The sequence below is a fragment of the Gobio gobio genome, assembly GCF_949357685.1.
Source record: "Gobio gobio genome assembly, chromosome: 17".
Lineage (NCBI taxonomy): Eukaryota > Metazoa > Chordata > Actinopteri > Cypriniformes > Gobionidae > Gobio > Gobio gobio.
This window is the reverse complement of record NC_137110.1, coordinates 12,344,989-12,360,624: the sequence shown is the minus strand read 5'-3', so window position 1 is coordinate 12,360,624 and position 15,636 is coordinate 12,344,989. Positions and strand designations below refer to the sequence as shown.

The window sequence follows — 15,636 nt, the reverse complement described above, 5'->3', positions numbered from 1 at the left end:
GAAGGTATCAGCGGTTGGATCCTCTCATTTCAGGTGTGGCTGGTGACCGTAAGACCCGAGGCTTCTCCAAGCCGCGAGGCGTCAGAGGGGAAGACAAAGGGCTGAAGGCAACCAGCTGAAGTGAGGCTGAAGGGGTGGCTGAGCTCTGCAGTGGAGATGGGAGAGGGAGGCTAGACGGGATCATTGACGACAATTCAGTGTCCATACAGGGCGATAAAACAGGCATTATGCTGGGCTGAATCAGTGGCGATGAAGGCACGGGTGTTTCAGGACTGGACAGAACCAGCGATGATGCCGTTACGGAAGGCTCAGGGCAGGGCTGGGTGGGTTGCACGACCTCAGATTCCAAATCAATCAGCCAGTTCTCTGTGTCCAACTGCACCAAATAACCCACTGTTACGGCTGTTTCCGGCTCACACACTTGGTCAGACTCACTTTTGGGCTTCGACTCGATGCGATGGTCGGTGCTGCAATCCTCACAGGCTCCTTCGTCACGGCGGTCGGAAGCTCCCCATCTGTGGTGGGCTCTGGCATTTTCATTTCCGTGTCTCGGGTGATGGTTGGCTGTGTTCTGGGTGTGATGATGTGGATGCTGGTGTGGATTTGGAGGTAGAGACTCTCCAGACAGTGTAGGATGGCCTCCCTCCATGTTCCTCTCGACATATCTGGAAGGTCTCTTTGTTGGTGGTAGTTTGCCCTAATCCAGAACAGAGACTTCAGGCTCCCATTATCGAAGGCCATTTGTTGGGCAAGGGTGCAGAAATGGATGGAATATTCAACAAATCAAAAGTCTTTTGTTGACTTCAAAGTGAGCACTGCAGTATAATCTATTCTGGGTCCGGTATTCTGTAATGTTTTAGCTCCAAAGTAGACGAAGAAGAAGATTCCCAAGTACAAATAACAATAGAATTTAAACATAAACAAAGGTAACAACGTGTATAACACAACATAATTGTCACCACTGTGTTCAATTGTGACACCATGCACAATATTTATATTCTCAAAGAATGTATCTTGATTTTTTTTTCTTATGCAAATGGTAGCCTATATTGTTTAGGCATAAACCTTATTAGATTTTTAACACAATTGAATTTCTTTGCAACTCGTGATTTTGCTACAGACCAGAGCTGCACACTATTTTGTATGTTAAAAAAAATAGAGATCATGATACACGATTCTGAATAAACAAATTGACAAAATAACATGTAATTTACTTTAGGTGTAATTTACAGAGGTTCTGAGTCTGACTAAATGTTATTTGCCTACCTTTCCATATAAGATCATGTACCTCTCTCTATATGTTTTTAGATTTCACTTAAAGACCCCTTGCATTCGACTGTATTTAATTTACACTGATTTTCTATTTTGTTTTGGAGTTGTTCCATGCTTTTAGGTTGTGTGAATTATGGTGCGTTCACCCCCGACGGGAATGAAGCGAATAAATTGCGCTATTCACACGTAGTTGGACGCTTGAACATTTTGAGTTTACTTGCTTCATTCGCGTATGAAATTTGCTTTATTCGCGTGTGACATTTACTACACAACAGACGCAAATTCGCGTCATGGGAGGGGCTTCTACCAGCAGGCTCATCTCGTTGCGAAATGGCTGACATGGATTGTTTTAAAATATGGCGAATAAGTTCAATTTGCCAGCTTTAACTAGTCTAAATAGGATGAATTCAAGGTGATTGGGACACTTTTTCCAAGTCATCTCAATGGCAAAAAGTGTCCAAATTACCCTATGTATAACTCAAATTGAGTAAAGGGCATTTTTACAACTTACCAGATTGTCCGACCTCCTCACTCACTTTCTTCCAAGCAAGATCCTTTTTATTCCTGTTTCTATAAAGTACGTACAGCTCCGGGTATCCACATATGAGTTGTCCTCATTGTTGTCACAACTAGAACAAGCTCCTGATTGGTTATCATTGCGCGAATATCTGCCAAAGTTCAGATTTTTCACAGAATGTCTATTTACGTCTTTGCATTGACTTAACATGTAAATCACTGGCACAAAACGCTTCATTCACTTTGGCCAACATGTATTGTTTTTAAATATGCTAGAAATAAATGTGGTTGGTTGGTTGGTTGGTTGGTTGGTTGGTTGGTTGGTTGGTTGGTTGGTTGGTTGGTTGGTTGGTTGGTTGATTGATTGATTGGTTGGTTGATTGATTGATTGATTGATTGATTGATTGATTAAAAAATCGGTTTGGATGAATGATTGAATAACTTCACTTGTTTCATTAGCTACTAGATGAATCAGAGTTTTTGAACAAATCTCGGTAACACTTTAGAATAATGGTCATTAGTTAACATTAGATAATGTATTAACTAACATGAACTAACCATGAGCCGTACATTTGTTACTGTATTTGTTCATCTTTGTTAACGTTAGTTAATATAAATAAAGCTGTTCATGGTTTGTTCGTGTTAGTTCACAGTGCATTAACTAACTCTTGTTAACAAGATTTTATTACTGCATTAGTAAATGTTGAAATTAACATTAACAAAGATTAATAAACGCTTTATAAGTGCAGTTCATTATTAGTTAATGTTAACTAATGTAGTTAACTAATGTCAACTAATGACCATTATTCTAAAGTGTTACCCAAATCTCTTGAATGAATGATTCAATTACAAATAAAAAAAAATTACAGTCACTTGTCACTGCCTACTGGTGTAACGAAATTTATCTTTATTTGAAGCAAAAGGTAATTTAATTTCGGAAAAAAATTTGATTGCTATCGTAGACATCAGTTTTTATATCCAAACTAAATGTTTTTCCCAGCACTTCAGTGATCATTTGAATTATTGGAACACAGAAATAATGATATTTTGCGATTGAAAATAACTGCTCTGGATGAGAGCATGAATGCAGATCTGAATTTTTCCTGTGATCTTACTTGTCAAAAGTTTAACGGACATAGCCAATGAGCATTTAGGAATAAGATCGCTTGGGTGTCTGAATCGACATTGTGATCTTTTAACGATTAACCGCGCAGCTCTACTGCAGACATTATGTAGGACATACAAATATTGCCCACTAGTAACCATCAATATGGAGGAAACATTTAGAAAAACACAAAGAGTTTTATTGAACAAGCCACTGGAACACTTTCTCACATTTTCATCTTACAAAGGTCTGAAAGCCCAGCAGAGACATGATCCATGAGTCACACAGAGAAAACACTACACAGGAGCAGCTGTGCAACACACGTGTCTCATCCTGCTCTCACATAAATCGATTCCCCATTTTGTAGCCAAGATGTGATTGTCCCTTGGGAACGTTCAGCACATACTGTTTTTCGAGTCTGGATTACCAATAAAAACTACAAAGACTAATTTATGCTGTGTATGAAAATAGGCCTACTTTTATTTTTTTCTTCACTGTACTAAAGCCAAAACCAATGATTAATATATATATATATAAATATATATATATATGAGAGCAGATCCCGTTGTCCGGGATGCAAGTCCCGTTGTCCGCAGATGTCCGTTAATAAAACACTTTATCAATTCAATGCAAATGTATTTTTATAGTTTATTTAAAGGTGCTGTGTGTAAGTTTTTGACTGTACTAAAGCATACAAATACCATAATGTTTGCAGATATTTAGGAAACATGCTAAGTTCATATACTCGTTTCTCTGAAAAACAATGCTACGGCCAGTATTCTACTTTGAAACGTGTTGGAATGTCTGTTTTTGTTTTGGTCTGTGAAATGCAACCCATTCTCACTCCCAAGGCGTCAAAATCCAAAGCATGGTCAAGTGCCTTCCGCGTCACAACAAAGACACCAAAGTCACCCCTAGGCGTCACTATATTGACGTGCTGAGTGCTCCATTGATTTCAGTTGTTTACCCAATGCGTCAGATCAAGACGCATTTTATTCTTTGCATTTGTAAAAGCATACAGGATTTTATTCAGATTTTATTCATATTTAAAGGTTACTTTTATATTTTGGAGCAGCTAACCCAACTCCTACCCTAAACCTTCCCACTCCTAAACAATATAGAAACATAACAGGCAAATACAAGTACAGTCACATCTATTTATTACAAAAGCTGACCAAAAACAGTATAAAAGTATTAATTCATGTTGCATTCGATGGGCCCTATCTTGCACCCAGCGCAATTGACTTTGTACACCGACGCATGTGTCATTCCTATTTTGCACCAGCGCAAAGCGCGCTTTTCCCTCCACAGAAGCACGTCGCTAAACTAGTGAATGAACTTGCGCTAACTGGGCGGTTCAGCGCAAAAAAGGAGGCGTGTTCCGGCGCAAACAATCCCTGGTGCTATTTTGCTGTTCCATTAAACAATTGCGCCACTGACCAGAAAAAACCTAGTCTAAAGTCAGTGGTGCGTTGCGCGTTGTTCATTATGCTATTTTAAGGGCGCATGCTTGACCATAATGTATAGCGTGCACAACGCGCATACACTTTGCTCATGTAATCTACACAGATGCAACAGTTATTTTTGCAAATCATAAATTGTTACACTAAAAAAATATTAACACATGAGATGACGGAAATCATTGTGGTGTGCCACGAAGATGTGAAAAAATAGGCATAAATCTAGCTTACAAATGATTCAGGCTAATTGTAATAATTAAGGATAAGACCTGTTTGCCCAATAGTGGCAAGACATATATGTATATAAGGACATCTGACAAATTGGTTTGTCCGTCAAGAACCAGGAAAAAAAATCGACTGAAAAACTGAAAAAAACTGAAAGACTGAAAAAAAAAAAACTGTGAAATCACCTTTACCATAATGTACAACATTACAACTTCACTTCTCTGTCTTTCACTGCTCTTACAAGCACATCAGTCTCCTCGGCTGTGAACCGCTCCTGGTGTGCGCCTGGTAAATACGCCATAATAATAGCAATCCATAATGGAACTTGCGCACCTGCTTTTAAAGGGAATGTTGGATGACGCTCGGATTGGTTTATTCACGTTACGCCCAAACCACACCTATGAATAATGAAGCTACTTCAGACCAACCCATTTTAGATTTGCGCCGGGCGCAAGAGCCATTTATCCCGCCGGGAAAATAGCAACAGCGCCGAGACCCGCCCACAAAGTTACTTGCGGTTCGCGCTTTGACACTTGCGTTTCAGATCGTTAAAATAGGGCCCCAAGTCTTCTGAAGTTACACGATGTCTTCATGTAAAGAACAGAGTTGATCTTAATGTTTTAATCGCTGAGATGATGATCCCGCCGCTCCGTTAACGCACTCATTCATAACTCATTCAAATAATACACACGCCTCTTTAGCATTACGCACTCGGTCACAAGACACACGATAACCAATTACATTTTACAATCAAGGCTGACGTAATGACGCAATTGGTCACGAGACATATGACAGCCAATGCAATTTCACTATGAAAACTGACGTAACGGGTGGCAATATTTGAAATTGAATGTGTTCGTGATCTTCCGCGGATGGAGACGCTGAACGCTTTTGGGGATTTCCTTCACACAAATCAATCGCTTGGCCTCGGAATTTTTGTATTTTTCCATTGTCAATTTCTCTCGTTCCTGTTGCATGTCCTCAAACTGGCTACCCGCGTGATTGTCAAGTCCGAGGAGAAGCGGGTGGGGCAAACAATATTTAGATTTTGGACTGCAGTACCCATTTCAGCATTCTTACACACAGAACCTTTAACAGTAAATATTGTTCCAAAGCAACATAGTATATAGTGCCATACAGCCAATTTGGCCATTTCTAATTATTGGGGGGGACTTGTTTTTATTACTCAACAGATGAGTAAGATATTTTATTGAACATAAATTGCCAAATGTTGCTCTCTAACAGAGTTCATTGTAAAGCATTATCTATTGTGAAGGGTCATATTCACAGTCATGCAGAACCGAAGCACAACCAAAATAATGTTCTTCCACAAATTTTTTAACCGCTAGAGGACCAAAAGTTGCATAGTGTACCAAGTGATAAAATAAAATAAAAATTATAAACCATATATAGAAATAAAATATAGACTGAAAACTAATAAAAATGACAAAAACACAAAATTATGAAAAAAATGTATTAAAAAGAAATGGAAAATAATAATTAAAAAAAATATCTCAGTTATGCTAAAATAACACTCAATAAGATTTGATTTTTTTAATTATATAAAAAAAATTATCTCAAATGTTCCACAGACACCTACACACAAACCCTGTCCTGAGAAAGATAAAGTGCTTGTGAGGCTCTTTATCTTTAAGATAAAGATAAAGTGAACCCATCATCACACACCGACTGAAGCTCAAAAACCAAGACGTTTCCTGTTCTACTGATGATTTGGATAAGGTAGGTTTATATCAAAGTGCAATTTTTGATAGTCTCCCTTTAAGCTCTCGTATCACAATGTTACATGTGACCATCTCTTCCCTCTGTGGTAGTAATTTCATGCCATGTGCTTCCTTAAATTCAACACTCGGAGATCTCAGAACCGTTTCCATGAGAGTACAAAATACAGAAGCACTAGAACTGAGTTTCCATGCATATTACACATAAATGACATATTTTGTGTATAAAATAAAAAATGCTGAGGACAATAGCAAGGTTATATATAACCTTATTATATATATATATATATATATATATATATATATATATATATATATATATATATATATATATATTATATATATATATATATATATGCTGAGTGAAAAGATAAATCTCTGTGTGCCACCATATTTATTAAGGTTTCCATCTAAGCCATCAAAGACTAAAATTGGCAGAAATGCTTACAGCCCAATTGATGTTGGCTATAGCTCTAATTTTCTATTCCCATACAAACATGTTTCATTTCAGATCTCCCAATCACTTGACCTACTGGCAAGCTTCTTTAAAAGCGTGCTTATTTACATTGATATGTAGGTCAGGAGCACGTCTGTCATTAGGCTGGCTTCTAGAATGCTTTTTATGTTTGATTGGTTTGATGTAGACATTACTGGTAATGTAGCATTTCAAGGAAAGAGTGATTGTGAAGTGTGTCTTGGTTTATATGCACCAATGTCAAGAACTTACCCGTAGTCAGAAAAACAACATACAGCTTACCAATGTACCACTTCAATCAATTGCTCGGGAGTAAAGCATACGCTGTTTGTCATATGCTTCTGACATTTGACCACTTAATATGTTCTCAAAAGCACTCAGAACTCCACAGTAGTCAACGTCAAAGCTGATAAAAAAAAAAAACGAAAAGAAAAGAAAATGGCTTTACAGCATGCTCCTGATATCATTTTTTATTGACTGTCAGCCTTGAAATTAGACAATCATTCCAACAATATTGTATTATTATGACTATTATCAGAGCCAGATTAAATAAATGGACTACACTAGGCAGGCTGCATTTTTTGGGCCCCCCTCCATCGATGTTATTTATGAATTGAAATCTGAAACTTACCAAAGTTACTAATAAAAGTTAATTCACATTTCACATAGCCTAGTCTTTGGTTACAAATTGGTTGTGTTGTATATTAAACAGTCTATCAGACTATTTTTTGATATTCATTATTTATACGTCATTACATGGCTCTATTAAATGCTATTAAATTATCCTCATCCACTGGGAGTGTCATTGTTAAGGCAGTAGTACCAGAAAATAACCAATAGGTTTCAGTAAACTATGTAAACAGAGGAAATAAGTTTATCTTATTTGCTCTGTTTACATTTAATCAACACATTTAATTAAGATTTTCTGCGAAATCCAATAGCTTACAACATTTATAAATGTTGTAATTAAGAACAAGAAGGCAAACATGACCCCTTCACATTCATCAAGACCATTTAGAAACTGTCTAACAATAAATAATAATAAATATAAGGATGGAGGATTTAAACTATGGAAAACTAAAGGTATTCAGACTATTAAAGACTATATGGATGGAATACTTCTTACATTTCAAGAATTGTGTGATAAACACCAGATTCCCTCAAAACATTTTTTTTAAATATTCACAGCTTAAAAGTTTTATGTCTTCCAGGTCTACAGATTATGTACATTCCCAAACTGTCATTAATTGAGGAAATCATTGAAAAAAGAGTTGAAAAGGGCCAATTGTCAAAATATTATAATTTAATAATGTCTAACTCTAAAGAGTCTGCTGTAGACAAATTAAACGCATGGAGGAAAGCCATTCAAGAAGAAATAGAGGAATTTGAATGGACTGAAGCATGTTTAAAGGCGCAAAAACAAATCATAAACACGCGGCTTAAATTATTACAGTATAAATGGTTGACAAGGGTTTATATAACACCTGAAAAACTCAATCATATGTCTAGCAATTTTCCAGATATATGTACAAAATGCCAAAATTATAAAGGAACTCTAATTCACTGTCTATGGGAATGTTCTGATATACAGAAGTTCTGGAAGGATGTCATAAACTGTTTGTCAGAACGGTTTAATCTTAAAATACCACATTGTGCCAAACATTTCCCGCCGCATCTTCCACCGCGTCTTCGGGCCGTGTCTCCGGGCCTGGCTCGGCCTCTGCTGACTCGAGCAGGTTCACAGCTGGCGGACGGCTGCCCGACAGAAACTTCTGTAAAGCCCCCCACTATCTCTTCTTTTGTTCCTCTTCATTTTTTTTCTTTTTACGTTTTGCCGCACCCGAAAGCATCTTGAATGTTAGCCTACTCAAAACACACCTGCCTGCTAGCTTTGTTGTCCCGCTCTGACCGCCGCTGACGTCTCCTCGGACTTAACTGGCTGGCGCCTCTATATAAAAACAGTCATGGGCTGGCGTTAATGTGACGTTATGTAACAGTCTATGGTTAAGATAAACATCGTCACTATTTTTTGTTAATTAATAAATATTGAAATTAATTGTAGATAGGACATTTGTACATTTTATTTTGTTTATTATTATATATATATATATTTTTTTTTGTCCCTCTGTCTGGGCCCTATCCCGCCAATCGGGCCCTAGGCACGTGCCTAGTTTGCCTTTGCGTTAATCCGGCTCTGACTATAATAACACAATGTGTCTGCGTCAACGCTTGGCGGTGGACGTGTCTGAAGCTGGTGCTGACCATAGACTGTAAAAAAAGACACGACCGTCACAATGACAACAGCCAATCACATTACTTTTCCAGTGTTGCATGAACGCAATTGGTTAGTGTCTGTGCTAGGGTATTTGAATATGCGATCTGATTGGCCTGTGTTGGTGCTTGAAAAGTTGAAAAGTTTTTAGGCTTGTTTGACTTCATGCAGCGCTACACAGACCGATTGGCGGCTGTCTTGAAGCAGTGCATGCCGGTTACAAATTTTGTCCAACTTGAGACAGCGCAGACGCCACGTCACTGTGACGTATGTCATTAAAGTATCGTGAGAGCGATTCGAGAGCAGCCGCCTGGTTTATTCTCCAGAGAAATAAGCAATTTTAACTATCAATGACATCATACCCATGTTACCCTTCCGGTTTTATTTTGTAGAAACCATGGAAACACCAAAGACGCTTTAATATATTATATTAATGTTTTATATTAACGTATTATATTAATGATTTACCGTGAGTGCCATGTTTTACCATGACTAATATCCATCTAGCTTACTGCAGTGTGCAACACGTGTCTCAAAGCAGCCGCCGAGCAAACGCACAGAGTAACATTATAAGTTTCAACACACTCAAATGTATCTGATATGATAAAACAATGCTGTTTTACCCCACATGCATGAGCAGAAGAAGCAGAAGCGGTCATAATAAAAGCTCCTCTGCTCTCAAGCCGTTTGTCTCGCTTGACTCTCATTAGCAATCGCTCCAGCGGCCTCGTTCCGCTCTAATGGTTTTCAGCCCCACCCTGCTTCATACTACAGTAACGTTAATAAATCTTAAATACATCATCAGCTCATCCATGAATATGATTTCTGCCCGAATCCGGATTCTTTTCCACCGGGGTGAAGAATTACTGTAAAAATTACATATTGTGCCTTGAAGCTCAAGTTTCACTTTAAATGTGAGTAATATTTTTAGGCCCGCTTTCACAGACAGGGCTTAGATTAAGCCAGGATTAGGCTTTGTTCAATTAGGACATTAAAGTAGCTTTTATAAATGTACCTTAGAAAACATTACTGGTGTCCATCTTGAGACAAAACAATGGCACTGACATATTTTAAGATGTGGCAGTGCAAGCTGCTTTCAGTTAAAACAGCACAAACATGCATTTCAGTCTGAGATTAAGCCTTGTCTGTGAAACTGGAGGTTAATATAATATCACTGCAGACCGGGAACACCCCACAAGAGCTGCAGTTTTGGAGATGCTCTGACCCAGTCGTCTAGCCATCACAATTTGGCCCTTGTCAAACTCAGTCATATCCTTATATGCTTGCATTTTTCCAATTTGTCACTACACACCAAGCCTGCCGTACGCGTCCAGAAAACTGAAGCCAACGTGCCTCAATCGCCCTCAGGTGGCTGGTTCCAGTATAGCTCATAACCCCCGCCCCTCCATATATTCTAATGGACGCGAGACAAACTAAATCAAATTACACTTCAAAAAAATGTTTCCCCAAAGAGGGTTTATGTCATTTTAAGCAGTTTTTATCGGGTTCACTACTACGCAGACTCATTCCCAAATAAGATGTCAGCGCCATATTCGGCTTCACTTTTCTTCAGTGGAAGGTAGTAAAGACGCGTCTTCCATATTTTTTTACGGTCTATGCTACACATCGGCGGTGCGCGTACAGTACGCGCATACTCTTATGATGACGAAATTCGAGTTGTGTACACACTGACCCTCGTGTAGCCCACTCATAAAAAGTGAAGTATACTTTGGCCTTAAGACTATCGTAGCTTTCCGTTTCATACCGATTTTAATTAAAGGTTCAGACCACACATAGTCAAATCTTATCAGCTGAAATAATATTATTTAATGCAGTTTTTTTAACACTTACCTGTTAGTCGTGCCTTTGTTTCTCTCCACACATGGCTTACTTCTTTAGTTAGACTTGTCTCTCACCTGAAATCTCTCACATTGAGGCTTAATGTAAAAACATACCTTTTTAAAAATGTTCAACGCCAAATATTTTATTTTTAAAGCACTTTATTGACACATAGAACAGTGAGCATGTACTGTACAGGCATTTTCATACCATTACCCACCACACTAACAGTCTAACACAATATTTTGATTGTGATTGAACATTGCACACCGAGCTATTTATTTTCCTCCTTGTTATGTACAGTTAAATAAAAGAAATGATTAAAAGTGACTGACCAACTTATGAAGAAAAAATCTTTTCGGGGACATAAATAATAGAAGGGGAATGTAAGCGTGGGTAAAATTGGAGTTGAACATGAATTCTTTGAAATGCTTCAGTACGTGGAGACTCCACAATGAGCCTAGCGGGTTTAATTTTTTTCTTTACATAAATATACTGTACTAGTACCATGATGGTATCAGACGGTTATATCATAGTACTTTAATATTTACAGTATATGGTTCTGTACACATACCATATTAATGTACAATTTGCATGGTACTTCATAGAACACTATTAAGGTACATGTCCAAAAAAATGTTTGTCTAATGAACATGTTTGTTAGTTTTGTTTCTTTTTCACCGCATGTCAGAGTTTTTAAAGCTCAAATACAGAGAGCTGACTATCGTAGCATCCTCAGGCAGCGGCTCCTTCGTGTCTGCGTGTCTCATGCACAGGAGAGTTTCCAACACTTTGGGGAACTTCACAGTGAAAAACAGGTAGATACATGGATTGGCCACACTGTTCAGGCTGGCCAGCAGCATGAGGATGGTGAAGGTTGCAGCTGAAAAATAAAATTGATATATTGGTTAGATACAAGAAATTACATTTGATCACATTCTCAATGAATGTCCCTAAACATGATTTAGCAGTGCTGTGTGTAACATGCAGAGGAGAGTGCAGTGTAACATGGGGTAAGTTGGGACATCTTCCATCCGCTTAACCAATTAGAACCAAGTTACAAGAGGGGACATCATTTCATTCAGGACCACCCTATAAGTATCGGTGCACAAATATAAACCATTTTGATGTGAGAAAGCAATATATCATATCATTTTATAATATCGCCAACCCCTGTGAGGACTTTAGATGATGCCAAATTTTCTGTATATTGTAATCATTACGATCACAACTCATTGTTTCTGCTTAATAAAAGAGCTCATTGTTTCTGCTTAAATGAATATATGATTTGTATTACTTTATAATTGTACATTTCATATGGACATTGTCATTTCTGATGACAAAATTACTCTAAATTGCAATGTAGAAACATGCATTTTCTGTAAATCTGCTTTGATACTATATATTGTGAAAAGTGTCACTCTAAAAAAAAAAGGTTCGATATGGCACCAAAAATGGTTCTTGGCTTGTAATCATAGGGGAACCTTTTTTAGTGCTATAGCACCAATTTTGGTGGTTCTTCACCTGTTCTTTGACTAAGGTGCTATATAGAACCTCTGAAGAACTGCTGAAGAACCACTGAAGCACCAAAATTGGTGCTATATAGCACTAAAAAAGGTTCACCTATGATTACAAACCAAGAACCATTTTTGGTGCCATATAGAACCTTTTTTTTTTGAGTGAAATATGAACTGAATTGAATAATATAATAAAGTATATTAGTGTTACAGTGTTAACTGTTTTCTATTTAATTTAAAATATAATTTATTCCTCTGACGGCAAAGCTGAATTTTCAGCAGCCTTTACTCAAGTCTTTAGTGTCAAAATAATAAAACAATTATTTTAAATTGTAATAATATTTGATAATATAGCCCTTACTGATTTTATTAACAAATACATGCAGCCTTGGTGAATATATGACTTCTTTAAAAATAAAACTTAAAAAAAATGTTTTATTATTCCAAACTTTTGACTGTTATTGTAGGTAGCCTACTAGTGTTTAGTAGCTAATAACAGTCAAAAGTTTGGAATAATGTTTTTATTTTTTTAAGTCATATATTCACCAAGGCTGCATGTATTTGCTGAATGACATCTTTAAAAAAAAACTTACAAAAAAAAACTAATTATTCCAAACTTTTGACTGTTATTGTAGCTACTAGATAGATAAACTGCTTCTTGACAACTGTATACATATTTGCGTTCAATTTTCTTTCCAAAATCACCAATAGAGGCATACAACTACATTTCAAACATGTTTACCTTTAGATTAAAATGACACGTGTAATGTAGTAACATTTAATGACCCAAACGTGTTTGCTAGAAGAATTTCTCTTACTTTCCGTCGGAGCACCGTCGTCCCACACAGACCACAGCTGCACGGTGAAGAACGGAGCCCAGCACACGGTATAGGCGAGCACGATCACCACTGTCATCTTCACGGTCTTAATCCGAGACTTGGACACAAACACCACGTTGTTGGCTCTGGAGGAAAGAGAGTGCGGGTGTCCATCGCCTCCCTGCTGCTGCTGCTGCTGGGTCTTCAGGTACAGGTTGATCTGGAGCGCGCGGCAGATGCGCACCTGGCACACCGTCACAGTTACGATGGGCACCAGAAATATCACCAGGGTCGTCCACGTCACGTATGCTTTCGCTCCCCACGGCTGAATAAACTCTGCCCAGCATTCGTAGACACCCGGGGCGATCTGAACCTTGGAGAAAATGAACAGTTGCGGGACGCTGAAGACGAACGACACGAGCCACGCGATGCACACGGGCAGGTTCCAGCGCGCGCGCCTCTTCTGGAAAGTCACCATGGGGTTGCAGATCGCCTGATAACGGTCCACCGTCATCACAACTATCATATAAGTGGAGGCGAACATGCCGACGATCTGCAGATACTTGACCAAACGACAGACGAGGTCAGGACCGATGAAACGGTCTGTTATGTCCCACATCAGCTGAGGACACACCTGGAAGAAAGCGACCACCAGGTCCGCCAAGCAGAGATGGGTCACAAACACACGCATCCTGGACATCTGCGGTCTCTTCCACCACAGAACCAGCAGCAGACCGAAGTTCAGAGTTGATGCGAAGAGAAAGATGACGCTCAGCAGCGCGATCTCGATTTGAGCCAAGCGCTCGTTCCGGGGTTCGTCTTCCTTTACTTCCATCTCCAAAGTTGCATTGCTTAAGTTTAATGTGAAGAAAGACATTATCTTGATATTTAAAAAAATTATTCAAGTTCAGAACCTGCAGTCCAACTGACCCCGTGCACACAAGACTGTCAGTATACGCGCGTGAGTGAAGACTAGAGGTTTTATATGTGGGTCTGCTAGATGGAGGGTGGGTCCTTTATTCAGAATTATTCATGAATACAAAATGGAATTTAGAAATCTACAAGATGAAAAGATGAACTATGGATTCTTTAGACAAAGACACTCTTAAGACAGTTTTACTTAATAAATAAGTCTTGAAAATATTGACTCTTGGTTTCCATTAATAATGAAAAACACTAGAGACTAAAAAACATAAAATATGTTTGATGTGTAATAATTCCAAGTTATTTCTATTGTATTATGGATCAATTTGACCCTACATATTTGTATGTTAAAAATTCGAAATAAAAATGAATAATGACTAATTTGTCACAAATTTTTGGTGACTATTAGCACACTGAGGTGCAAATATGAATAGTACACATTATTCATTACTTAATAAATAGATTCTGTTCATCCTTTTTGTTATGCATGATTCTGAAACCCTTATGAGGGTAAAACGTGTTTCTCACACTTTTTTTCAGAAATTAAGATCCAAAAAAAACTAACAATCAAAAAATCCTGACAGTTTTTATGACAAAAAAAAAAAGGTACATTTTCCTTGGATGATTCAGAAGATGACTTCAACACAAATGTTGTATCAAAATTTGTAAGCCCTTTTCAAAACACATCTATGAGGTGTAACTTTGCATGCACATTCATGATCCTAACTGAAAAATATCCTCTACGTTTAAAAAATAGTTTAACCAGCGTTTCAAGCAGTTGAAATTCGAATATGGCTCAAATTGATCCCAACTAACATTATATTGGCAAAAGTTTTGGGACGCCTGCCTTTATATGCGCATGAACTTTAATGACATCCCATTCTTAATCCGTAGGGTTTAATATGGATTAGGCCCTTTTCAGCTATAACAGCTTCAACCCATCTGGGAAGGCTTTCCACAAGGTTTAGGAGTGTGTTTATGGGAATCTTTGACCATTCTTCTAGAAGCGCATTTGTGAGGTCAGGCTCACAGTCTCCGCTCTAATTCATTCCAAAAGTGTTTTATCGGGTTGAGGTCTGGAGGTCAAGTTCCTCCACAACAAACTCACTCATCCATGTCTTTATGGACCTTGCTTTGTGCACTGGTGCGCAGTCATGTTGGAACAGGAAGGGGCCATCCCCAAACTGTTCCCACAAAGTTGGGAGCATGAAATTGTCCAAAATGTCTTGGTATGCTGAAGCATTAATAGTTCCTTTCACTGGAATTAAAGGGCCAAGCCCAACCCCTGAAAAACAACCCCCACATCATAATCCCCCCACCACCAAACTTTACACTTGGCACAATGCAGTCAGGCAAGTACCGTTCTCCTCGCAACTGCTAAACCCAGACTCATCCATTGGACTGCCAGACAGAGAAGCGTGATTCGTCACTCCAGTGAACACGCTTTACACCACTGCATCCGACGCTTTGCATT

The 15,636-nt window shown here is 38.3% G+C and overlaps 1 protein-coding gene across 1 annotated transcript; it reads right to left on the bottom strand.

Annotated features, from left to right (window-relative positions):
* Window positions 1–11,056: 11,056 nt before the first annotated feature.
* avpr2b.1 (arginine vasopressin receptor 2b, tandem duplicate, 1) lies at window positions 11,057–14,227 on the bottom strand. Its single transcript, XM_079840659.1, has 2 exons — window positions 13,239–14,227; window positions 11,057–11,786 (listed from the first exon to the last, which is right to left on the bottom strand). Exons 1-2 carry the CDS (start codon window positions 14,113–14,115, stop codon window positions 11,581–11,583), a joined length of 1,083 nt encoding a protein of 360 aa, XP_079696785.1. The 5' UTR covers window positions 14,116–14,227; the 3' UTR covers window positions 11,057–11,580.
* Between the last annotated feature and the right edge of the window lie 1,409 nt (window positions 14,228–15,636).